The sequence below is a fragment of the Phyllobates terribilis genome, unplaced genomic scaffold, assembly GCF_046119375.1.
Source record: "Phyllobates terribilis strain yellow unplaced genomic scaffold, ASM4611937v1 Scaffold_9__5_contigs__length_417890890, whole genome shotgun sequence".
NCBI classification, from domain to species: domain Eukaryota; kingdom Metazoa; phylum Chordata; class Amphibia; order Anura; family Dendrobatidae; genus Phyllobates; species Phyllobates terribilis.
The window spans coordinates 385,436,690-385,463,080 of NW_027362769.1; the positions used below are offsets into that span (position 1 = coordinate 385,436,690).

Here is a 26,391-nt window from a genome sequence, read left to right on the forward strand (position 1 = left end):
CCGACCTGCTGCAGCGATGACACCTGGAAGCAGTCAGTGAGCCACATTCACACTGGGAGTTTTTTTGATTCAATTTTACTACAGAAGAAAATTTAATAAAAATCTTTTAGACGTTAAAACCTGAAAATGGAAAAATCCAAACTTAAAAAAGTGCAGAAGGTGTCGGCTTAAAGCGGCCGCGTCAGTCCGGGGGGGCCTCAGTGCTTCCCCCGCCGATCATCATGGAAGGGGGACTGCACTGATGATGCCGCTCGTCGCAGTCTCGCAGTTGTCAGCCGGCGCTCTGAGGTCTCTGGTTGTCGTACAGCAGAATGGCGGTAATGGCGGAGTCTCTACCCCAGGAAGGTGGAGATGAAGACGCTGGTGTCCAGGTTCAAGGTGGCGTGCCACCAGCGGTCCGGGAAGTACAGGACCTGAGGGGAGGACGGAGCGGAGATCAGAGGCTGAACACAAGACTCCGCTCCAAGAAGATTCCTACACATCCGGGTCCCCGAGGGTCTCTGCCTGCCCTATGGCCTCCATCACCTCTTCACTGCCCCCCCCCATCCTGCCGTCATCCTGCTCGCTCTCTACAACCCCCCCCCATCCTGCCGTCATCCCACTCGCTCTCTACAACCCCCCCATCCTGCCGTCATCCCGCTCGCTCTCTACGACCCCCCCCATCCTGCTCGCTCTCTACGACCTCCCATCCTGCCGTCATCCCGCTTGCTCTCTACGACCCCCCCCATCCTGCCGTCATCCCGCTCGCTCTCTACGACCCCCCATCCTGCAGTCATCCCGCTCGCTCTCTACGACCCCCCCAATCCTGCAGCCATCCTGCTCGCTCTCTACGACCCCCCCAATCCTGCAGCCATCCTGCTCGCTCTCTGCGACCCCCCCCTCCTGCCGCAATCCCGCTCGCTCTGACTCTCCCATCCTGCCGCCATCCCGCTCGCTCTGACTCTCCCATCCTGCCACCATGCCACTCGCTCTCTACGACCTCCCATCCTGTCGCTATCCCACTCGCTCTCTGACTCCCCCCTCCTGCCGCCATCCCGCTCGCTCTCTGCGACCCCCCCTCCTGCCGCCATCCCGCTACCCCCCCTCCTGCCGCCATCCCGCTCGCTCTCTGCGACCCCCCCCTCCTGCCGTCATCCCGCTCGCTCTCTGCGACCCCTTGCTCGCTCTCTACGACCTCCCATCCTGCCGCCATCCCGCTCACTCTCTGCAACCCCCCCCTCCTGCTGCCATCCCGCTCGCTCTCTGCGACCCCCCCTCCTGCCGCCATCCCGCTCGCTCTCTGCGACCCCCCCTCCTGCTGCCATCTCGCTCTGACTCCCCCATCCTTCGGCCATCCCGCTCGCTCTCTACGACCCCCCCATCCTACTCGTTCTCTACGACCCCCCCATCCTGCTCGTTCTCTACGACCCCCCATCCTGCTCGTTCTCTACGACCCCCCCCATCCTGCTCGTTCTCTACGACCCCCCCCATCCTGCTCGTTCTCTACGACCCCCCCCATCCTGCTCGTTCTCTACGACCCCCCCCATCCTGCTCGTTCTCTACGACCCCCCCCATCCTGCTCGTTCTCTACGAACCCCCCCATCCTGCTCGTTCTCTACGAACCCCCCCATCCTGCTCGTTCTCTACGAACCCCCCCATCCTGCTCGTTCTCTACGACCCCCCCATCCTGCTCGTTCTCTACGACCCCCCCATCCTGCTCGCTCTCTATGACCTCCCATCCTGCCGCCATCCCACTCGCTCTCTGACCCCCCCTCCTGCCGCCATCCCACTCGCTCTCTGACCCCTCCTGCCGCCATCCCGCTCGCTCTCTACGACCTCCCATCCTGCCGCCATCCCGCTCGCTCTCTACGACCCCATCCTGCCGTCATCCCACTCGCTCTCTGCGACCCCCCCCATGCCACCATCCCGCTCGCTCTCTACGACCCCCCCATCCCGCTTGCTCTCTGCGACCCCCCCTGCTGCCATCCCGCTCGCTCTCAGCGACCCCCCCCTCCTGCCGCCATCCCGCTCGCTCTCTACGACCCCCCCATCCTGCTCGCTCTCTACGATCTCCCATCCTGCCGCCATCCCACTCGCTCTGACTCCCCCATCCTGCCGCCATCCTGCTTGCTCTCTGCGACTACCGCCATCCCACTCGCTCTGACTCCCCCATCCTGCCGCCATCCCGCTCGCTCTCTACGACCCCCCCATCCTGCTCGCTCTCTACTACCTCCCCTCCTGCCGCCATTCCGCTCGCTCTCTGCGACCCCTCCTGCCGCCATCCTGCTCGCCCTGACTCCCCCATTCTGCCGCCATCCCACTCGCTCTCTGCGACCCCCCATCCTACTCGCTCTCTAAGACTTGCCATCCCGCTTGCTCTCTACGACCCCCCCATCCTGCTCGCTCTCTACGACCTCCCATCCTGCCGCCATCCCGCTTGCTCTCTACGACCCCCCCATCCTGCCGTCATCCCGCTCGCTCTCTATGACCCCCCCATCCTGCTCGCTCTCTGCGACCCCCCCCCTCCTGCCGCCATCCCGCTCGCTCTCTACGTCCCCCCCTCCTGACGCCATCCCGCTCGCTCTCTGACTCCCCCATCCTGCCGCCATCCCGCTCGCTCTCTACGACCCCCCCCATCCTGCTCGCTCTCTACGACCTCCCATCCTGCCGTCATCCCGCTTGCTCTCTACAACCCCCCATCCTGCCGTCATCCCGCTCGCTCTCTACGACCCCCCATCCTGCAGTCATCCCGCTCGCTCTTTACGACCCCCCCAATCCTGCAGCCATCCTGCTCGCTCTCTGCGACCCCCCCATCCTGCTCGCTCTCTACGACCTCCCATCCTGCCGTCATCCCGCTTGCTCTCTACGACCCCCCCATCCTGCCGTCATCCCGCTCGCTCTCTACGACCCCCCATCCTGCAGTCATCCCGCTCGCTCTCTACGACCCCCCCAATCCTGCAGCCATCCTGCTCGCTCTCTGCGACCCCCCCCCTCCTGCCGCAATCCCGCTCGCTCTGACTCTCCCATCCTGCCGCCATCCCGCTCGCTCTGACTCTCCCATCCTGCCACCATGCCACTCGCTCTCTACGACCTACCATCCTGTCGCTATCCCACTCGCTCTCTGACTCCCCCCTCCTGCCGCCACCCCGCTCGCTCTCTGCGACCCCCCCCTCCTGCCGTCATCCCGCTCGCTCTCTGCGACCCCTTGCTCGCTCTCTACGACCTCCCATCCTGCCGCCATCCCGCTCACTCTCTGCAACCCCCCCTCCTGCTGCCATCCCGCTCGCTCTCTGCGACCCCCCCTCCTGCCGCCATCCCGCTCGCTCTCTGCGACCCCCCCCCTCCTTCCGCCATCCCGCTCGCTCTCTACGACCCCCCCATCCTGCTCGTTCTCTACGACCCCCCATCCTGCTCGTTCTCTACGACCCCCCCATCCTGCTCGTTCTCTACGACCCCCCCATCCTGCTCGTTCTCTACGACCCCCCCATCCTGCTCGTTCTCTACGACCCCCCATCCTGCTCGCTCTCTATGACCTCCCATCCTGCCGCCATCCCACTCGCTCTCTGACCCCCCCTCCTGCCGCCATCCCGCTCGCTCTCTACGACCTCCCATCCTGCCGCCATCCCGCTCGCTCTCTACGACCCCATCCTGCCGTCATCCCACTCGCTCTCTGCGACCCCCCCATGCCACCATCCCGCTCGCTCTCTGCGACCCCCCCATCCCGCTTGCTTTCTGCGACCCCCTCCCTGCTGCCATCCCGCTCGCTCTCAGCGACCCCCCCCTCCTGCCGCCATCCCGCTCGCTCTCTACGACCCCCCCATCCTGCTCGCTCTCTACGATCTCACATCCTGCCGCCATCCCACTCGCTCTGACTCCCCCATCCTGCCGCCATCCCGCTTGCTCTCTGCGACTGCCGCCATCCCACTCGCTCTGACTCCCCCATCCTGCCGCCACCCCGCTCGCTCTCTACGACCCCCCCATCCTGCTCGCTCTCTACGACCTCCCATCCTGCCACCATCCCACTCTCTCTCTGACTCCCCCATCCTGCCGCCATCCCGCTTGCTCTCTGTGACCCCCCCCCTGCTGCCATCCCACTCGCCCTGACTCCCCCATCCTGCCGCCATCCCGCTCGCTCTCTACGACCCCCCATCCTGCTCACTCTCTACGACCTCCCATCCTGCCGCCATCCCACTCGCTCTCTACGGCTACCCCTATTCTACCGTCCTCCCGCTCACTCTCTCAGATTTTTCCATCCTGCAGCCATCCCGCTCGCTCTCTACGACCCCCCATCCTGCTCGCTCTCTACGACCTCTCATCCTGCCGCCATCCCACTCACTCTCTACGACACCCCCCATCCTGCCGCCATCCCACTCGCTCTCCACGAATCCCCCCATCCTGCCGCCATCTGGTCTCTACCACTTCCCCATCCTGCCGCCACACCGCTCGCTCTCTATGATCCCCCCCGTCCTGCCATTATCCTGCTCGCTCCCTGACCCCCCACAGACACCACGTCGCCTCCTCTCGCTCGCTCCTCACCTCTCCGGGTCGGATGGTGCACTCTAAAGGACGCTCTGCTGCTGGGAGTAGCGGGTACGTCTCCAGCATCCAGGACAGGGTGGTCCTGTTGGGGTTAAATTCGGGGGTCTTGTCGGGTGGGTAAAGGAACCAGCGCTGGGGAAGGAAGGACGGTGAATAATCTGGGTGTCGGACCTGAACGGAGCGGCTCCGGGGGGCACTCACCCTCTGGGGCGGGGGGCACTCACCTTCCTGCCGTAGATCACCTCGGAGTAGCCTGGCCCATGCCAGTGGAAGGGAACCCCGGTGCCCGAACCTGTGGGGGAGCGGAGCAGCCGAGGGTCATTTATGTGTGCACAGGGCGCCAACACTTTCTGGGGTCTCCCTGCCGCCAGCATCTGTGGGGCCCCTGGATCTTTAGTTTTCGGGGCCATTTTCCTCAGGTCACTTACCAGCGATCCCAAAGCTATAGGCACCGGCCGTCCCCGGCAGGGAGAACGGGGGAGGGGTGTACTGCTGAAACAGAGACCCCCACTCTGTGAAGTTATTATCTCCAAAGAAATACAAAGTATCTGCAGGAGCAAAGAGGAATTGTTAGTGGGGCCGAGGGTCCTTCATGTTCCCCCCATATCGCCCAGGCATGACCTCACCGGTACGTGTATAACTCACCCACTCCCAGAGAGTCCCGATCCTGGGGGCCGAGGAAGCGCGAGACGTAATCCTGGAAAGGGACGTCCACTGCGGAGAGGGAGACCGGGGTCATACACGAGACCCCCGAGATGGAGAGGGAGCCAGTGTCATAAACGAGACCGCCGAAATGGAGAGTGAGCCAGTGTCATAAAAGAGACCACCGCGGGGGGCCAGCGTTATACATGAGACGGAGAGGGAGCCAGAATCACACACAAGAGGCCCTCTTCCAGTGTATGCTGCGGCCCCTCCTCTATTACACCCCGGTCCCGTACGCTGCGGCCCCTCCTCTATTACACCCCGGTCCCGTACGCTGCGGCCCCTCCTCTATTACACCCCGGTCCCGTACGCTGCGGCCCCTCCTCTATTACACCCCGGTCCCGTACGCTGCGGCCCCCCCTCTATTACACCCCGGTCCTATACGCTGCGGCCCCTCCTCTATTACACCCCGGTCCTGTACGCTGCGGCCACCTCCTCTATTACACCCCGGTCCCGTACGCTGCGGCCCCTCCTCTATTACACCCCGGTCCCGTACGCTGCGGCCCCTCCTCTATTACACCCCGGTCCCGTACGCTGCGGCCCCTCCTCTATTACACCCCGGTCCCGTACGCTGCGGCCCCCCCTCTATTACACCCCGGTCCTATACGCTGCGGCCCCCTCCTCTATTACACCCCGGTCCTGTACGCTGCGGCCACCTCCTCTATTACACCCCGGTTCTGTACGCTGCGGCCCCTCCTCTATTACACCCCGGTCCTGTACGCTGCGGCCCCTCCTCTATTACACCCCGATCCTGTACGCTGCGGCCCCTCTTCTATTACACTCCGGTCCTGTACGCTGCGGCCCCTCCTCTATTACACCCCGGTCCTGTACGCTGCGGCCCCTCCTCTATTACACCCCGGTCCTGTACGCTGCGGCCCCCCCCTATTACACCCCGATCCTGTACGCTGCGGCCCCTCCTCTATTACACCCCGATTCTGTACGCTGCGGCCCCTCTTCTATTACACCCCGGTCCTGTACGCTGCGGCCCCTCCTCTATTACACCCCGGTCCTGTACGCTGCGGCCCCTCCTCTATTACACCCCGGTCCTGTACGCTGCGGCCCCTCCTCTATTACACCCCGGTCCTGTACGCTGCGGCCCCTCCTCTATTACACCCCGGTCCTGTACGCTGCGGCCCCTCCTCTATTACACCCCGGTCCTATACGCTGCGGCCCCTCCTCTATTACACCCCGGTCCTGTACGCTGCGGCCCCTCCTCTATTACACCCCGGTCCTGTACGCTGCGGCCCCTCCTCTATTACACCCCGGTCCTGTACGCTGCGGCCCCTCCTATTACACCCCGGTCCTGTACGCTGCGGCCCCTCCTCTATTACACCCCGGTCCTGTACGCTGCGGCCCCTCCTCTATTACACCCCGGTCCCGTACGCTGTGGCACCTCCTCTATTACACCCCGGTCCTGTACGCTGCGGCCCCCCCTCTATTACACCCCGGTCCTGTACGCTGTGGCCCCTCCTCTATTACATCCCGCTCCTGTACGCTGCGGCCCCTCCTCTATTACACCCCGCTCCTGTACGCTGCGGCCCCTCCTGTATTACACCCCGGTCCTGTACGCTGCAGCCCCTCCTCTATTACACCCCGGTCCTGTACGCTGCGGCCCCTCCTCTATTACACCCCGCTCCTGTACGCTGCGGCCCCTACTCTATTACACCCCGGTCCTGTACGCTGCGGCCCCTCCTCTATTACACCCCGATCCTGTACGCTGCGGCCCCTCCTCTATTACACCCCGGTCCTGTACGCTGCGGCCCCTCCTCTATTACACCCCGGTCCTGTACGCTGCGTCCCCTCCTCTATTACACCCCGGTCCTGTACGCTGCGGCCCCCTCCTCTATTACACCCCGGTCCTGTACGCTGCGGCCCCTCCTCTATTACACCCCGGTCCTGTACGCTGCGGCCCCTCCTCTATTACACCCCGGTCCTGTACGCTGCGGCCCCTCCTCTATTACACCCCGGTCCTGTACGCTGCGGCCCCTCCTCTATTACACCCCGCTCCTGTACGCTGCGGCCCCTCCTCTATTACACCCCGGTCCTGTACGCTGCGGCCCCTCCTCTATTACACCCCGCTCCTGTACGCTGCGGCCCCTCCTCTATTACACCCCGCTCCTGTACGCTGCGGCCCCTACTCTATTACACCCCGGTCCTGTACGCTGCGGCCCCCCCTCTATTACACCCCGCTCCTGTACGCTGCGGCCCCCTCCGCTATTACACCCCGCTCCTGTACGCTGCGGCCCCTCCTCTATTACACCCCGGTCCTGTACGCTGCGGCCCCTCCTCTATTACACCCCGGTCCTGTACGCTGCGGCCCCTCCTCTATTACACCCCGGTCCTGTACGCTGCGGCCCCTCCTCTATTACACCCCGCTCCTGTACGCTGCGGCCCCTCCTATTACACCCCGGTCCTGTACGCTGCGGCCCCTCCTCTATTACACCCCGGTCCTGTACGCTGCGGCCCCTCCTCTATTACACCCCGGTCCCGTACGCTGTGGCACCTCCTCTATTACACCCCGGTCCTGTACGCTGCGGCCCCCTCCTCTATTACACCCCGGTCCCGTACGCTGTGGCACCTCCTCTATTACACCCCGGTCCTGTACGCTGCGGCCCCTCCTCTATTACACCCCGGTCCTGTACGCTGCGGCCCCTCCTCTATTACACCCCGGTCCTGTACGCTGCGCCCCCTCCTCTATTACACCCCGGTCCTGTACGCTGCGGCCCCTCCTCTATTACACCCCGGTCCTGTATGCTGCGGCCCCTCCTCTATTACACCCCGGTCCTGTACGCTGCGGCCCCTCCTCTATTACACCCCGGTCCTGTACGCTGCGGCCCCTCCTCTATTACACCCCGCTCCTGTACGCTGTGGCACCTCCTCTATTACACCCCGGTCCTGTACGCTGCGGCCTCTCCTCTATTACACCCCGGTCCTGTACGCTGCGGCCCCTCCTCTATTACACCCCGGTCCTGTACGCTGCGGCCCCTCCTCTATTACACCCCGGTCCTGTACGCTGCGGCCCCCTCCTCTATTACACCCCGGTCCTGTACGCTGCGGCCCCCTCCTCTATTACACCCCGGTCCTGTACGCTGCGGCACCTCCTATTACACCCCGGTCCTGTACGCTGCGGCCCCTCCTCTATTACACCCCGGTCCTGTACGCTGCGGCCCCTCCTATTACACCCCGGTCCTGTACGCTGCGGCCCCCCCTCTATTACACCCCGGTCCTGTACGCTGCGGCCCCCTCCTCTATTACACCCCGGTCCTGTACGCTGCGGCCCCTCCTCTATTACACCCCGGTCCTGTACGCTGTGGCACCTCCTCTATTACACCCCGGTCCTGTACGCTGTGGCACCTCCTCTATTACACCCCGGTCCTGTACGCTGCGGCCCCCCATCTGTTACACCCCGGTCCTGTACGCTGTGGCCCCTCCTCTATTACACCCCGGTCCTGTACGCTGCGGCCCCTCCTATTACACCCCGGTCCTGTACGCTGCGGCCCCCCCTCTATTACACCCCGGTCCTGTACGCTGCGGCCCCTCCTCTATTACACCCCGCTCCTGTACGCTGCGGCCCCTCCTCTATTACACCCCGGTCCTGTACGCTGCGGCCTCTCGTCTATTACACCCCGGTCCTGTACGCTGCGGCCCCTCCCCTATTACACCCCGGTCCTGTACGCTGCGGCCCCCCCTCTATTACACCCCGGTCCTGTACGCTGCGGCCCCTCCTCTATTACACCCCGGTCCTGTACGCTGCGGCCCCTCCTCTATTACACCCCGGTCCTGTACGCTGCGGCCCCCTCCTCTATTACACCCCGGTCCTGTACGCTGCGGCCCCTCCTCTATTACACCCCGGTCCTGTACGCTGCGGCCCCCCCTCTATTACACCCCGGTCCTGTACGCTGCGGCCCCTCCTCTATTACACCCCGGTCCTGTACGCTGCGGCCCCTCCTCTATTACACCCCGGTCCTGTACGCTGCGGCCCCCTCCTCTATTACACCCCTGTCCTGTACGCTGCGGCCCCTCCTCTATTACACCCCGGTCCTGTACGCTGCGGCCCCTCCTCTATTACACCCCTGTCCTGTACGCTGCGGCCCCCTCCTCTATTACACCCCTGTCCTGTACGCTGCGGCCCCTCCTCTATTACACCCCTGTCCTGTACGCTGCGGCCCCTCCTCTATTACACCCCTGTCCTGTACGCTGCGGCCCCTCCTCTATTACACCCCTGTCCTGTACGCTGCGGCCCCTCCTCTATTACACCCCGGTCCTGTACGCTGCGGCCCCTCCTCTATTACACCCCGGTCCTGTACGCTGCGGCCCCTCCTCTATTACACCCCTGTCCTGTACGCTGCGGCCCCCCCTCTATTACACCCCGGTCCTGTACGCTGCGGCCCCTCCTCTATTACACCCCTGTCCTGTACGCTGCGGCCCCTCCTCTATTACACCCCTGTCCTGTACGCTGCGGCCCCCCCTCTATTACACCCCGGTCCTGTACGCTGCGGCCCCTCCTCTATTACACCCCGGTCCTGTACGCTGCGGCCCCTCCTCTATTACACCCCGTTCCTGTACGCTGCGGCCCCTCCTCTATTACACCCCGGTCCTGTACGCTGCGGCCCCTCCTCTATTACACCCCGGTCCTGTACGCTGCGGCCCCCCCTCTATTACACCCCGGTCCTGTACGCTGCGGCCCCCCCTCTATTACACCCCGGTCCTGTACGCTGCGGCCCCTCCTCTATTACACCCCGGTCCTGTACGCTGCGGCCCCTCCTCTATTACACCCCGATCCTGTACGCTGCGGCCCCCCCTCTATTACACCCCGGTCCTGTACGCTGCGGCCCCTCCTCTATTACACCCCGCTCCTGTACGCTGCGGCCCCTCCTGTATTACACCCCGGTCCTGTACGCTGCGGCCCCTCCTCTATTACACCCCGGTCCTGTACGCTGCGGCCCCTTCTCTATTACACCCCGCACCTGTACGCTGCGGCCCCTCCTCTATTACACCCCGCTCCTGTACGCTGCGGCCCCTCCTCTATTACACCCCGGTCCTGTACGCTGCGGACCCTCCTCTATTACACCCCGGTCCTGTACGCTGCGGCCCCTCCTCTATTACACCCCGATCCTGTACGCTGCGGCCCCTCCTCTATTACACCCCGATCCTGTACGCTGCGGCCCCCTCCTCTATTACATCCCTATCCTGTACGCTGCGGCCCCTCCTCTATTACATCCCGGTCCTGTACGCTGCGGCCCCTCCTCTATTACACCCCGGTCCTGTACGCTGCGGCCCCTACTCTATTACACCCCGCTCCTGTACGCTGCGGCCCCCTCCTCTATTACACCCCGGTCCTGTACGCTGCGGACCCTCCTCTATTACACCCCGCTCCTGTACGCTGCGGCCCCTCCTGTATTACACCCCGGTCCTGTACGCTGCGGCCCCTCCTCTATTACACCCCGGTCCTGTACGCTGCGGCCCCTCCTCTATTACAGCCCGCTCCTGTACGCTGCGGCCCCTCCTCTATTACATCCCGATCCTGTACGCTGCGGCCCCTCCTCTATTACATCCCGGTCCTGTACGCTGCGGCCCCTCCTCTATTACACCCCGGTCCTGTACGCTGCGGCCCCTCCTCTATTACACCCCGCTCCTGTACGCTGCGGCCCCCTCCTCTATTACACCCCGGTCCTGTACGCTGCGGACCCTCCTCTATTACACCCCGCTCCTGTACGCTGCGGCCCCTCCTGTATTACACCCCGCTCCTGTACGCTGCGGCCCCTCCGCTATTACACCCCGGTCCTGTACGCTGCGGCCCCTCCGCTATTACACCCCGGTCCTGTACGCTGCGGCCCCTCCGCTATTACACCCCGGTCCTGTACGCTGCGGCCCCTCCGCTATTACACCCCGGTCCTGTACGCTGCGGCCCCTCCTCTATTACACCCCGCTCCTGTACGCTGCGGCCCCCTCCTCTATTACACCCCGGTCCTGTACGCTGCGGCCCCTCCTCTATTACACCCCGCTCCTGTACGCTGTGGCCCCCTCCTCTATTACACCCCGGTCCTGTACGCTGCGGCCCCTCCTCTATTACACCCTGGTCCTGTACGCTGCGGCCCCTCCTCTATTACACCCTGGTCCTGTACGCTGCGGCCCCTCCTCTATTACACCCCGGTCCTGTACGCTGCGGCCCCTCCTCTATTACACCCCGGTCCTGTACGCTGCGGCCCCTCCTCTATTACACCCCGCTCCTGTACGCTGCGGCCCCCTCCTCTATTACACCCCGGTCCTGTACGCTGCGGCCCCTCCTCTATTACACCCCGGTCCTGTACGCTGCGGCCCCTCCTCTATTACACCCTGGTCCTGTACGCTGCGGCCCCTCCTCTATTACACCCCGCTCCTGTACGCTGCGGCCCCTCCTCTATTACACCCTGGTCCTGTACGCTGCGGCCCCTCCTCTATTACACCCCGGTCCTGTACGCTGCGGCCCCTCCTCTATTACACCCCGCTCCTGTACGCTGCGGCCCCTCCTCTATTACACCCCGCTCCTGTACGCTGCGGCCCCTCCTGTATTACACCCCGGTCCTCTACGCTGCGGCCCCTCCTCTATTACACCCCGGTCCTCTACGCTGCGGCCCCTCCTCTATTACACCCCGGTCCTGTACGCTGCGGCCCCCCCTCTAATACACCCCGGTCCTGTACGCTGCGGCCCCTCCTCTATTACACCCCGGTCCTGTACGCTGCGGCCCCCCCTCTATTACACTCCGGTCCTGTACGCTGCGGCCCCTCCTCTATTACACCCCGGTCCTGTACGCTGCGGCCCCTCCTCTATTACACCCCGGTCCTGTACGCTGCGGCCCCTCCTCTATTACACCCCGGTCCTGTACGCTGCGGCCCCTCCTCTATTACACCCCGGTCCTGTACGCTGCGGCCCCTCCTCTATTACACCCCGGTCCTGTACGCTGCGGCCCCTCCTCTATTACACCCCGGTCCTGTACGCTGCGGCCCCTCCTCTATTACACCCTGGTCCTGTACGCTGCGGCCCCTCCTCTATTACACCCCGGTCCTGTACGCTGCGGCCCCTCCTGTATTACACCCCGGTCCTGTACGCTGCGGCCCCTCCTCTATTACACCCCGGTCCTGTAAGCTGCGGCCCCTCCTCTATTACACCCCGGTCCTGTACGCTGCGGCCCCTCCTCTATTACACCCCGGTCCTGTACGCTGCGGCCCCTCCTCTATTACACCCCGGTCCTGTAAGCTGCGGCCCCTCCTCTATTACACCCCGGTCCTGTACGCTGCGGCCCCTCCTCTATTACACCCCGCTCCTGTACGCTGCTGGCCCCTCCTCTATTACACCCCGGTCCTGTACGCTGCGGTCCCTCCTCTATTACACCCCGGTCCTGTACGCTGCGGCCCCTCCTCTATTACACCCCGGTCCTGTACGCTGCGGCCCCTCCTCTATTACACCCCGGTCCTGTACGCTGCGGCCCTTCCTCTATTACACCCCGCTCCTGTACGCTGCGGCCCCTCCTGTATTACACCCCGGTCCTGTACGCTGCGGCCCCTCCTCTATTACACCCCGGTCCTGTACGCTGCGGCCCCTCCTCTATTACACCCCGGTCCTGTACGCTGCGGCCCCTCCTCTATTACACCCCGGTCCTGTACGCTGCGGCCCCTCCTCTATTACACCCCGGTCCTGTACGCTGCGGCCCCTCCTCTATTACACCCCGCTCCTGTACGCTGCGGCCCCCTCCTCTATTACACCCCGGTCCTGTACGCTGCGGCCCCTCCTCTATTACACCCCGGTCCTGTACGCTGCGGCCCCTCCTCTATTACACCCCGGTCCTGTACGCTGCGGCCCCTCCTCTATTACACCCCGGTCCTGTACGCTGCGGCCCCTCCTCTATTACACCCTGGTCCTGTACGCTGCGGTCCCTCCTCTATTACACCCCGGTCCTGTACGCTGCGGCCCCTCCTCTATTACACCCCGGTCCTGTACGCTGCGGCCCCTCCTCTATTACACCCCGCTCCTGTACGCTGCGGCCCCCTCCTCTATTACACCCCGGTCCTGTACGCTGCGGCCCCTCCTCTATTACACCCCGGTCCTGTACGCTGCGGCCCCTCCTCTATTACACCCTGGTCCTGTACGCTGCGGCCCCTCCTCTATTACACCCTGGTCCTGTACGCTGCGGCCCCTCCTCTATTACACCCCGGTCCTGTACGCTGCGGCCCCTCCTCTATTACACCCCGGTCCTGTACGCTGCGGCCCCTCCTGTATTACACCCCGGTCCTGTACGCTGCGGCCCCTCCTCTATTACACCCCGGTCCTCTACGCTGCGGCCCCTCCTCTATTACACCCCGGTCCTCTACGCTGCGGCCCCTCCTCTATTACACCCCGATCCTGTACGCTGCGGCCCCTCCTCTATTACACCCTGGTCCTGTACGCTGCGGCCCCTCCTCTATTACACCCCGGTCCTGTACGCTGCGGCCCCTCCTCTATTACACCCCGGTCCTGTACGCTGCGGCCCCCCCTCTATTACACCCCGCTCCTGTACGCTGCGGCCCCTCCTCTATTACACCCCGGTCCTGTACGCTGCGTCCCCTCCTCTATTACACCCCGGTCCTGTACGCTTCGGCCCCTCCTCTATTACACCCCGGTCCTGTACGCTGCGGCCCCTCCTCTATTACACCCCGGTCCTGTACGCTGCGGCCCCTCCTCTATTACACCCCGGTCCTGTACGCTGCGGCCCCTCCTCTATTACACCCCGGTCCTGTACGCTGCGGCCCCCTCCTCTATTACACCCCGCTCCTGTACGCTGCGGCCCCTACTCTATTACACCCCGGTCCTGTACGCTGCGGCCCCTCCTCTATTACACCCCGGTCCTGTACGCTGCGGCCCCTCCTCTATTACACCCCGGTCCTGTACGCTGCGGCCCCTCCTCTATTACACCCCGGTCCTGTATGCTGCGGCCCCTCCTCTATTACACCCCGGTCCTGTACGCTGCGGCCCCTCCTCTATTACACCCCGGTCCTGTACGCTGCGGCCCCTCCTCTATTACACCCCGGTCCTGTATGCTGCGGCCCCTCCTCTATTACACCCCGGTCCTGTATGCTGCGGCCCCTCCTCTATTACACCCCGGTCCTGTACGCTGCGGCCCCTCCTCTATTACACCCCGGTCCTGTATGCTGCGGCCCCTCCTCTATTACACCCCGGTCCTGTACGCTGCGGCCCCTCCTCTATTACACCCCGGTCCTGTACGCTGCGGCCCCTCCTCTATTACAACCCGGTCCTGTACGCTGCGGCCCCTCCTCTATTACACCCCGGTCCTGTACGCTGCGGCCCCTCCTCTATTACACCCCGGTCCTGTACGCTGCGGCCCCTCCTCTATTACACCCCGGTCCTGTACGCTGCGGCCCCTCCTCTATTACACCCCGGTCCTGTACGCTGCGGCCCCTCCTCTATTACACCCCGGTCCTGTACGCTGCGGCCCCTCCTCTATTACACCCCGGTCCTGTACGCTGCGGCCCCTCCTCTATTACACCCCGGTCCTGTACGCTGCGGCCCCTCCTCTATTACACCCCGGTCCTGTACGCTGCGGCCCCTCCTCTATTACACCCCGGTCCTGTATGCTGCGGCCCCTCCTCTATTACACCCCGGTCCTGTACGCTGCGGCCCCCCCTCTATTACACCCCGGTCCTGTACGCTGCGGCCCCCCCTCTATTACACCCCGGTCCTGTACGCTGCGGCCCCTCCTCTATTACACCCCGGTCCTGTACGCTGCGGCCCCTCCTCTATTACACCCCGGTCCTGTACGCTGCGGCCCCTCCTCTATTACACCCCGGTCCTGTACGCTGCGGCCCCTCCTCTATTACACCCCGGTCCTGTACGCTGCGGCCCCTCCTCTATTACACCCCGGTCCTGTATGCTGCGGCCCCTCCTCTATTACACCCCGGTCCTGTACGCTGCGGCCCCCCCTCTATTACACCCCGGTCCTGTACGCTGCGGCCCCCCCTCTATTACACCCCGGTCCTGTACGCTGCGGCCCCCCCTCTATTACACCCCGGTCCTGTATGCTGCGGCCCCTCCTCTATTACACCCCGCTCCTGTACGCTGCGGCCCCCCACCCTTATAGTGTCGGCGGTATCACCTGTGCTCGGCTTCTCACCTTTCTCATAGGAGTAGGTGTTTGCGGTGCTCAGCCGGACCCTGCGCTCTCCGTACATCCGGAGCAGCTGCTCTTTCCTGCACAACGACCGGAAATCCTGAGAGAAACGACGAAACATGAGAACCGCACAAGAGTCCTGCACGGGGGACGGGGACCAGAGACACTCACCGAATTATCCGTCATTCCCTGAATAATCACCGGCCTCTTGTATGCATATCTGTGAAGAACAAGATCAGAGGGTGCGGGGGCTCGATACATGTGCTATGAGAGTGCAGGGGCCTGAGTACATGTGCTATGAGAGTGCAGGGGGCTCGGTACATGTGCTATGAGAGTGCAGGGGGCTCGGTACATGTGCTATGAGAGTGCAGGGGACTCGGTACATGTGTTATGAGAGTGCAGGGGCCTCAGTACATGTGCTATGAGAGTGCAGGGGCCTCAGTACATGTGCTATGAGAGTGCAGGGGGCTCGGTACATGTGCTATGAGAGTGCAGGGGCCTCAGTACATGTGCTATGAGACTGCAGGGGCTCGGTACATGTGCTATGAGAGTGCAGGGGGCTCGGTACATGTGCTATGAGAGTGCAGGGGCCTCAGTACATGTGCTATGAGAGTGCAGGGGGCTCGGTACATGTGCTATGAGAGTGCAGGGGACTCGGTACATGTGCTATGAGAGTGCAGGGGACTCGGTACATGTGCTATGAGAGTGCAGGGGGCTCGGTACATGTGTTATGAGAGTGCAGGGGCCTGAGTACATGTGCTATGAGAGTGCAGGGGGCTCGGTACATGTGCTATGAGAGTGCAGGGGGCTCGGTACATGTGCTATGAGAGTGCAGGGCACTCGGTACATGTGCTATGAGAGTGCAGGGGCCTCAGTACATGTGCTATGAGAGTGCAGGGGGCTCGGTACATGTGATATGAGAGTGCAGGGGCCTCAGTACATGTGCTATGAGAGTGCAGGGGCCTCAGTACATGTGCTATGAGAGTGCAGGGGCCTCAGTACATGTGCTATGAGAGTGCAGGGGCCTCAGTACATGTGCTATGAGAGTGCAGGGGGCTCGGTACATGTGCTATGAGAGTGCAGGGGCCTCAGTACATGTGCTATGAGACTGCAGGGGCTCGGTACATGTGCTATGAGAGTGCAGGGGGCTCGGTACATGTGCTATGAGAGTGCAGGAGCCTCAGTACATGTGCTATGAGAGTGCAGGGGGCTCGGTACATGTTGTATGAGAGTGCAGGGGGCTCGGTACATGTTGTATGAGAGTGCAGGGGGCTCGGTACATGTTGTATGAGAGTGCAGGGGCTCGGTACATGTGCTATCACAGTGCGGGGGCTCGGCACATGTGCTATGAGAGTACAGGGGCTTGGTACATGTGCTATGAGAGTGCAGGGGCTTCGTACACGTGCTATGAGAGTGCAGGGGCTCGGTACATGTGCTATGAGAGTGCAGGGGCTCGGTACATGTGCTATGAGAGTGCAGGGGCTCGGTACATGTGCTATGAGAGTGCAGGGGCTCGGTACATGTTGTATGAGAGTGCAGGGGCTCGGTACATGTGCTATGAGAATTCAGGGGCTGGGTACATGCGCTATGAGAGTGCAGGAGCTCGGTACATGTGCTATGAGAGTGCAGGGGCTTCGTACATGTGCTATGAGAGTGCAGGGGCTCGGTACATGTGCTATGAGAGTGCAGGGGCTTTGTACACATGCTATGAGAGTGCAGGGGCTTTGTACACGTGCTATGAGAGTGCAGGGCTTCAGTGCATGTGCTATCACAGTTCGGGGGCTCGGCACATGTGCTATGAGAGTGCAGGGCTTCAGTGCATGTGCTACCGAGGTGATCACTCACTGCTCGATGAATTCTGAGTAGGTGATGGAGGCGTCTCTCCTCTCCACCGTGCAGCGCTCCTCCTCTTGGATCGGGGAGTAATTGTTCCATTGCCTGGAGACAAAAGCAAAAAGCAGACGTCATGTTTCCAGCAGAAGCTGAAGTATCCGGATACAATAACCGTTCGCTGTTCCTGGCTGCCCCTGTATACACATGAACGCTTGTTTTGTCTGAGCGTGCATGGGCTGTCAATAGGAAGAGGGGATTAAGCTGCTGGTAGAAAACTCTTGGGATGTCCTATCCCCCTCACACTAGCAATAAAGGCTCTGATGTCTTAAAGGGGTTTTCCACTATTTTTAAACTTTATCAATGGGCCTGAAAATGGTGCAAAAGTAAAATAATCTCTCTGAACCAGCAAAAATGACTAAAAACTGTGTCTGACTTTTTTCTCATATGCAAAAAAATGGACGGCTAAGTGAGGCCTTAAAGGGGTTGTCAGGTGAAAACCAATTACCACCTGTCGGCAGAATAGATGATAATTTATAGATGAGTGGGGGTCCGACAGCACAAAACGGGGCAGCAGTGTGCACGCTTGACCGTCACTCCTGTCATTCTCTATGAGGCGGGCAGAAAAAACTGAATGCAACGCAACTGTACAGATAAGGAATGGAGCGTCGGTGGAGCATGCACACTGCCCCATAGATAAGGAATGGAGCGTCGGTGGAGCATGCACACTGCTGCCCCATCGATAAGGAATAGAGCGTCGGTGGAGCATGCACACTGCCCCATAGATAAGGAATGGAGCGTCGGTGGAGCATAAACACTGCTGCCCCATCGATAAGGAATAGAGCGTCGGTGGAGCATGCACACTGCCCCATAGATAAGGAATGGAGCGTCGGTGGAGCATGAACACTGCTGCCCCATCGATAAGGAATGGAGCGTCGGTGGAGCATGCACACTGCTGCCCCATCGATAAGGAATGGAGCGTCGATGGAGCTTGCACACTGCTGCCCCATAGATAAGGAATGGAGAGTCGGTGGAGCATGCACACTGCTGCCCCATAGATAAGGAATGGAGCGTTGGTGGATCATGCACACTGCTGCCCCATAGATAAGGAATGGAGCGTCGGTGGAGCATGCACACTGCTGCCCCATCGATAAGGAATGGAGCGTCGGTGGAGCATGCACACTGCCCCATAGATAAGGAATGGAGCGTTGGTGGAGCATGAACACTGCTGCCCCATCGATAAGGAATGGAGCGTCGGTGGAGCATGCACACTGCTGCCCCATCGATAAGGAATGGAGAGTCGGTGGAGCATGCACACTGCTGCCCCACAGATAAAGAATGGAGCGCCGGTGGAGCATGCACACTGCTGCCCCATAGATAAGGAATGGAGCGTCGGTGGAGCATGCACACTGCTGCCCCACAGATAAAGAATGGAGCGTCGGTGGAGCATGCACACTGCTGCCCCATAGATAAGGAATGGAACGTCGGTGGAGCATGCACACTGCTGCCCCATAGATAAGGAATGGAGCGTCGGTAGAGCATGCACACTGCTGCCCCATAGATAAGGAATGGAGCGTCGGTGGAGCATGCACACTGCTGCCCCATAGATAAGGAATGGAGCGTCGGTGGAGCATGCACACTGTTACCCCACAGATAAAGAATGGAGCTCGGTGGAGCATGCACACTGCTGCCCCATCGATAAGGAGTGGAGCGTCGGTGGAGCATGCACACTGCTGACCCACAGATGAAGAATCGAGCGTCAGTGGAGCATGCACACTGCTGCCCCACAGGTAAAGAATGGAGCGTCTGTGAAACATGCACACTACTGCCCTACAGATAAAGAATGGAGCGTTGGTAGAGCATGCACACTGCTGCCCCATAGATAAGGAATGGAGCGTCGGTGGATCATGCATACTGCTGCCCCAAGATAAGGAATGGAGCGTCGGTAGAGCATGCACACTACTGCCCCATAGATAAGGAATGGAGCGTCGGTGGAGCATGCGCACTGCTGCCCCACAGATAAGGAACTGAGTGTCGGTGGAGCATGCACATTGCTGCCCCATAGATAAGGAATGGAGCGTCGAGCATTCACACTGCTGCCCCAAAGATAAGGAATAGAGCGTCGGTGTAACATGCACACTGCTGCCCCATAGATAAGGAATGGAGCGTCGGTGGAGCATGCACACTGCTGCCCCATAGGTAAGGAATGGAGCGTCGGTGCAGCATGCACACTGCTGCCCCAAAGATAAGGAATGGAGCGTCAGTCGAACATGCACACTGCTGCCCCATAGATAAGGAATGAAGCGTCGGTGGAGCATTCACACTGCTGCCCCATAGATAAGGAATGAAGCGTCGGTGGAGCATGAACACTGCTGCCCCATAGATGAGGAATGGAGCGTCGGTGGAACATGCACACTGCTGCCCCATAGATAAGGAATGGAGCATCGGTGGAGCATGCACACTGCTGCCCCATAGATAAGGAACGGAGCGTCGAGCATTCACACTGCTGCCCCATAGATAAGGAATGGAGCGTCGGTGGATCATGCACACTGCTGCCCCACAGATAAGGAATGGAGCATCAGTGGAGCATGCACACTGAGGCCGCATAGATAAGGAATGGAGCGTCGGTGGATCATGTACACTGCTGCCCCATAGATAAGGAATGGAGCATGCACACTGCTGCCCCATAGATAAGGAATGGAGCATCGGTGGAGCATGCACACTGCTGCCCCATAGATAAGGAACGGATCGTCGAGCATTCACACTGCTGCCCCATAGATAAGGAATGGAGCGTCGGTGGATCATGCACACTGCTGCCCCACAGATAAGAAATGGAGTGTCAGTGGAGCATGCACACTGCTGCCCCATAGATAAGGAATGGAGCGTCAGTGGAGCATGCACACTGCTGCCCCACAGATAAGGAATGGAGCGTTGGTGGATCATGCACACTGCTGCCCCATAGATAAGGAATGGAGCGTCGGTGGATTATGCACACTGCTGCCCCATATATAAGGAATGGAGCGTCGGTGGAGCATGCACACTGCTGCCCCATAGATAAGGAATGGAGCGTCGGGGCATCATGCACACTGCTGGCCCATAGATAAGGAATGGAGCGTCGGTGGATCATGCACACTGCTGCCCCATAGATAAGGAATGGAGCGTCGGTGGAGCATGCACACTGCTGCCCCATAGATAAGGAATGAAGCATCGGTGGATCATACACACTGCTGCCCCATAGATAAGGAATGGAGCGTCGGTGGATTATGCACACTGCTGCCCCACAGATAAGGAATGGAGCGTCGGTGGATCATGCACACTGCTGCCCCACAGATAAGGAATGGAGTGTCGGTGGATCATGCACACTGCAGCTCCATAGATAAGGAATGGAGCATCGGTGGAGCATGCACACTACTGCCCCATAGATAAGGAATGGAGCGTCGGTGGAGCATGCACACTGCTGCCCCATAGATAAGGAATGGAGCGTCGGTGGAGCATGCACACTGCCCCATAGATAAGGAATGGAGCGTCGGTGGAGCATGCACACTGCTGCCCCATAGATAAGGAATGGAGCGTCGGTGGAGCATGCACACTGCTGCCCCATAGATAAGGAATGGAGCGTCGGTGGAGCATGCACACTGCTGCCCCATAGATAAGGAATGAAGCGTCGGTGGAGCATGAACACTGCTGCCCCATAGATAAGGAATGGAGCTTCGGTGGATCATGCACACTGCTGCCCCACAGATAAGGAATGGAGTGTCGGTGGATCATGCACACTGCTGCCCACAGATAAGGAATGGAGCGTCGGTGGATCATGCACACTGCTGCCCCACAGATAAGGAATGGAGTGTCGGTGGATCATGCACACTGCAGCTCCATAGATAAGGAATGGAGCATCGGTGGAGCATGCACACTACTGCCCCAAAGATAAGGAATGGAGCGTCGGTGGAGCATGCACACTGCTGCCCCATAGATAAGGAATGGAGCGTCGGTGGAGCATGCACACTGCCCCATAGATAAGGAATGAAGCGTCGGTGGAGCATGCACACTGCTGCCCCATAGATAAGGAATGGAGCGTCGGTGGAGCATGCACACTGCTGCCCCATAGATAAGGAATGAAGCGTCGGTGGATCATACACACTGCTGCCCCATAGATAAGGAATGGAGCGTCGGTGGATCATGCACACTGCTGCCCCACAGATAAGGAATGGAGCGTCGGAGGATCATTCACACTGCTGCCCCATAGATAAGGAATGGAGCGTCGGTGGATCATGCACACTGCTGCCCCACAGATAAGGAATGGAGCGTCGGAGGATCATTCACACTGCTGCCCCATAGATAAGGAATGAAGCGTCGGAGGATCATGCACACTGCTGCCCCATAGATAAGGAATGGAGCGTCGGTGGAGCATGCACACTGCTGCCCCATAGATAAGGAATGAAGCGTCGGAGGATCATGCACACTGCTGCCCCACAGATAAGGAATGGAGTGTCGGTGGATCATGCACACTGCTGCCCCACAGATAAGGAATGGAGTGTCGGTGGATCATGCACACTGCTGCTCCATAGATAAGGAATGAAGCGTCGGTGGATCATGCACACTGCTGCCCCATAGATAAGGAATGAAGCGTCGGTGGATTATGCACACTGCTGCCCCACAGATAAGGAATGGAGTGTCGGTGGATCATGCACACTGCTGCTCCATAGATAAGGAATGGAGCATCGGTGGAGCATGCACACTACTGCCCCATAGATAAGGAATGGAGCGTCGGTGGAGCATGCACACTGCTGCCCCATAGATAAGGAATGGAGCGTCGGTGGAGCATGCACACTGCTGCCCCATAGATAAGGAATGAAGCGTCGGTGGAGCATGAACACTGCTGCCCCATAGATAAGGAATGGAGCGTCGGTGGATCATGCACACTGCTGCCCCACAGATAAGGAATGGAGTGTCGGTGGATCATGCACACTGCTGCTCCATAGATAAGGAATGGAGCATCGGTGGAGCATGCACACTACTGCCCCATAGATAAGGAATGGAGCGTCGGTGGATCATGCACACTGCTGCTCCATAGATAAGGAATGGAGCATCGGTGGAGCATGCACACTACTGCCCCATAGATAAGGAATGGAGCGTCGGTGGAGCATGCACACTGCTGCCCCATAGATAAGGAATGGAGCGTCGGTGGAGCATGCACACTGCTGCCCCATAGATAAGGAATGAAGCGTCGGTGGAGCATGAACACTGCTGCCCCATAGATAAGGAATGGAGCGTCGGTGGATCATGCACACTGCTGCCCCACAGATAAGGAATGGAGTGTCGGTGGATCATGCACACTGCTGCTCCATAGATAAGGAATGGAGCATCGGTGGAGCATGCACACTACTGCCCCATAGATAAGGAATGGAGCGTCGGTGGAGCATGCACACTGCTGCCCCTTAGATAAGGAATAGAGCGTCGGTGGAGCATGCACACTGCCCCCTGCCCCATAGATAAGGAATGGAGCGTCGGTGGAGCATGCACACTGCTGCCCCATAGATAAGGAATGGAGCGTCGGTGGAGCATGCACATTGCTGCCCCATAGATAAGGAATGGAGCGTCGGTGGAGCATGCACACTGCTGCCCCATAGATAAGGAATGAAGCGTCGGTGGAGCATGAACACTGCTGCCCCATAGATAAGGAATGGAGCGTCGGTGGATCATGCACACTGCTGCCCCACAGATAAGGAATGGAGCGTCGGAGGAGCATGCACACTGCTGCCCCATAGATAAGGAATGGAGCGTCGGTGGATCATGCACACTGCTGCCCCACAGATAAGGAATGGAGCGTCGGTGGATCATGCACACTGCTGCCCCACAGATAAGGAATGGAGCGTCAGTGGAGCATCCACACTGCTGCCCCATAGATAAGGAATGGAGCGTCGGTGGAGCATGCACACTGCCCCATAGATGAGGAATAGAGCGTCGGTGGAGCATGCACACTGCTGCCCCATAGATAAGGAATGGAGTGTCGGTGGAGCATGCACACTGCTGCCCCATAGATAAGGAATGAAGCGTCGGAGGATCATGCACACTGCTGCCCCACAGATAAGGAATGGAGCGTCGGAGGATCATTCACACTGCTGCCCCATAGATAAGGAATGAAGCATCGGAGGATCATGCACACTGCTGCCCCATAGATAAGGAATGGAGCGTCGGTGGAGCATGCACACTGCTGCCCCATAGATAAGGAATGGAGCGTCGGTGGATCATTCACACTGCTGCCCCATAGATAAGGAATGAAGCGTCGGAGGATCATGCACACTGCTGCCCCATAGATAAGGAATGGAGCGTCGGTGGAGCATGCACACTGCTGCCCCATAGATAAGGAATGAAGCGTCGATGGAGCATGCACACTGCTGCCCCATAGATAAGGAATGAAGCGTCGATGGAGCATGCACACTGCTGCCCCACAGATAAGGAATGGAGCGTCGATGGAGCATGCACACTGCTGCCCCATTCTGCTGATCACTGCGGTTTCCAACGGTTCGGCCCTCACAGATCTATAACTATCACCTATCCTATGGATCACTGACAACTTGTTTTCACTGGACAGCCCCTTGAAGTCATGCGACACATTAAACGGTTGTCTGGTGCAGCCGACCCTTCTGTTATATGTTCAGGCCACAATTAGATATCTGCTGTTGGCAAACGTATTTTATTGATGTTCTACAGATGTTGGGATGCTGGGAGTTGTAGCTGAACGGCGTTTCCAGGCTACATATGTACTGTGAGATGATGACATCATAGTTGGCGATGACATCAGTCACGCTGTCGGCCATGACTAGGACCCACCATCCTCCGCAGTCACACTCTGTGTAGTCGCTCCGCTCGTCCAGTGACAGCGCTACGATGACTTGGAGCAGGAGGGAAAGGCAGGTGAGAGGCGCCATCTTGTCCTGGGGCAGCCGCAGCACAGACTTCTTCACCTCTCAGCCCCGACCTTAATTGTAAAGTGCTGCGGAATATGTTAGCACTATATAGATAAAAAATATTATTATTAAAGCCGCAGGGGGAGAGTTATAGATACGACTGGTTATAAACTCCAGTGCGTAATAAACATTATATATATAGCGCCAATATCGCGTTATCCACATGGTGTCAATAAAGTTTATTGATAGACAACACAAAACTGTCCCAAGTACTAACTAGGCCTGTTGCCCATGGCAACCAATAAGCTTCCATTCCTCATTTTATAAGCTGGTATCTGATTGGTTACTATAAACAATTAGCTGATTGGAGGAGGGCTGTGTGCGGATGTGCGCATTACTGGGCTGCAGATAAACCATCTTCCCCTCTGCTCTTTATAGTCAACTGAGGGCCAAAATACCATAGTAGAGAGAAAGGAGCCTTGTAGTCTGTAGCAACCAATCAGATACCAGTTTATATGGCAGGTTAGAAAATGAACGCAGCGATCTGATTGGGGAATATATGACAGTGTCAATAAACTTTATTTATAAAGACAGAAATCGTCACATATCTCGCGACATACATCTGGGGATGCTGGGAGCTGTAGTTTCAGCACTATATAATTCAGCACATAGTATGACAGACCTTACTGCGGGTCCTGGGGCTCTCCGTGTCCGGGAACTGATGATGTGTTACAAAGAAATCAATAAATCTCCGCCCGTCTACTCACTGCCATCCACACGTCCCAGCCGCACTGCACTCTGGGAGATGTAGTTCCTGATCGGCACGTAGTACAGGACACTAACCGGAAGTAAGAAAGCCTGAGAACTACATTACCCGGCATGCAACGCTTGCTGTGATAACGATTAACTCCTTCACCACTGACATTGGTTATCAGTGCGGAACCAGAGCGGAGATCAACGCTTGCGAAGACTAATGACAGGAGCCAGCCAATCAGAATGCAGCTCTCATTTTTCCAGCGCAGAGTCTGAGCTGGAAGAAGCAATCTGATTGGTTAAAATCAGGTTAGGGATAAAAGTTAGTATTCCTTTGGTTGCTAGGGGCGACGGCTTTACTAACACATCAGTCACCGCGGCAACCGACTGCACAATCCTAATAGTGGTAGAATTATAACTGGTTTTGTCACTTTTTGTGTATTTTACAGACTCTTGCTTTCATTGCAGCCGGAGTTTGATGTTTTCGGCAGATTCATCAATTGCGTCTTGTTAATGTCGTTACACTTTGGTCCTAATATTCTCCAGATCGGTCCCCTTCCCTCCCCCCGAGGGATAATTATACCGACATCGAAAATTTTAGCCCAAATTTTGTGACATTTTAATGAAACTTGTGGCCAAAAAGGTTCAAAGACCGAAATAAAGGAAAGTCCCCGATTCATCGTGTTCCTTTTTTTGCTTTTTTTAAGTCGTTTTCTTCTGTTTTGTGATATTAGTCGACGTTTTTCGCACCAAAATTCTTCAAAATTGGCGCAAAGCAAGAAACGGTGCAAAGTAAAACAATTCTCTTTAACCCTTTAAGTGCAAAAAGTCACAAAACTGGATGATGGGAAATTTTGCAACTTTTTAAAAAGTCACTAATTGATAAATCAGCCGGAAAAAAAATCAGGAAAAGGAACAGCAGTGACGTCCTAGGGCGATAAATCCGTCCGAAAAGAGGGTTTTTTTCATTCTGCATGAAATTCGTGACGGTGTCCATTAACTTGAAAAATTTTGTGGCAAAAGAAATCAACGAAAACCACAAGAACTAAGGAAGAAAAACCCAGCAGATATAGAAGTAATTATGGGTGTGACAGAAGTAATGTATATGATCCTATGGGTGAGACAGAAGTAATGTATATGGTCCTATGGGTGAGACAGAAGTAACGTATATGATCCTATGGGTGTGACAGAAGCAATGTATATGATCCTATGGGTGAGACAGGAGTAATGTATATGATCCTATGGGTGAGACAGAAGTAATGTATATGATCCTATGGGTGAGACAGAAGTAATGTATATGATCCTATGGGTGAGACAGAAGTAATTATGGGTGTGACAGAAGTAATGTATATGGTCCTATGGGTGAGACAGAAGTAATGTATATGGTCCTATGGGTGAGACAGAAGTAATGTATATGATCCTATGGGTGAGACAGAAGTAATGTATATGGTCCTATGGGTGAGACAGAAGTAACGTATATGATCCTATGGGTGTGACAGAAGCAATGTATATGATCCTATGGGTGAGACAGGAGTAAT

General features: G+C 58.9%; 1 protein-coding gene across 2 annotated transcripts; it reads right to left on the bottom strand.

Moving 5' to 3' along the window:
* Positions 1-92: 92 nt before the first annotated feature.
* JMJD8 (jumonji domain containing 8) lies at positions 93-24,940 on the bottom strand. Of its 2 annotated transcripts, none has more exons than XM_073648587.1 (10): positions 24,868-24,940; positions 24,024-24,204; positions 17,208-17,300; positions 15,534-15,582; positions 15,366-15,462; positions 5,164-5,232; positions 4,947-5,066; positions 4,743-4,810; positions 4,516-4,650; positions 93-413 (listed from the first exon to the last, which is right to left on the bottom strand). In XM_073648587.1, exons 2-10 carry the CDS (start codon positions 24,119-24,121, stop codon positions 333-335), a joined length of 810 nt encoding a protein of 269 aa, XP_073504688.1. In that variant the 5' UTR covers positions 24,122-24,204; positions 24,868-24,940; the 3' UTR covers positions 93-332. The 2 variants fall into 2 exon arrangements, with proteins under 2 accessions (XP_073504688.1, XP_073504687.1); XM_073648586.1 differs by having other exon boundaries at positions 95-413; positions 24,783-24,935.
* Between the last annotated feature and the right edge of the window lie 1,451 nt (positions 24,941-26,391).

Excerpts from the sequence above, each read along its gene's own strand:
- JMJD8 (XM_073648587.1), bottom strand. The coding sequence starts at position 24,121 with ATGGCGCCTCTCACCTGCCTTTCCCTCCTGCTCCAAGTCATCGTAGCG. Across the intron at positions 5,233-15,365 it reads CACCTACTCCTATGAGAAAG|TGGACGTCCCTTTCCAGGAT; the intron begins GTGAGAAGCCGA and ends CCCTCTCCGCAG. Across the intron at positions 4,651-4,742 it reads AGGTGATCTACGGCAGGAAG|CGCTGGTTCCTTTACCCACC; the intron begins GTGAGTGCCCCC and ends TTCCTTCCCCAG.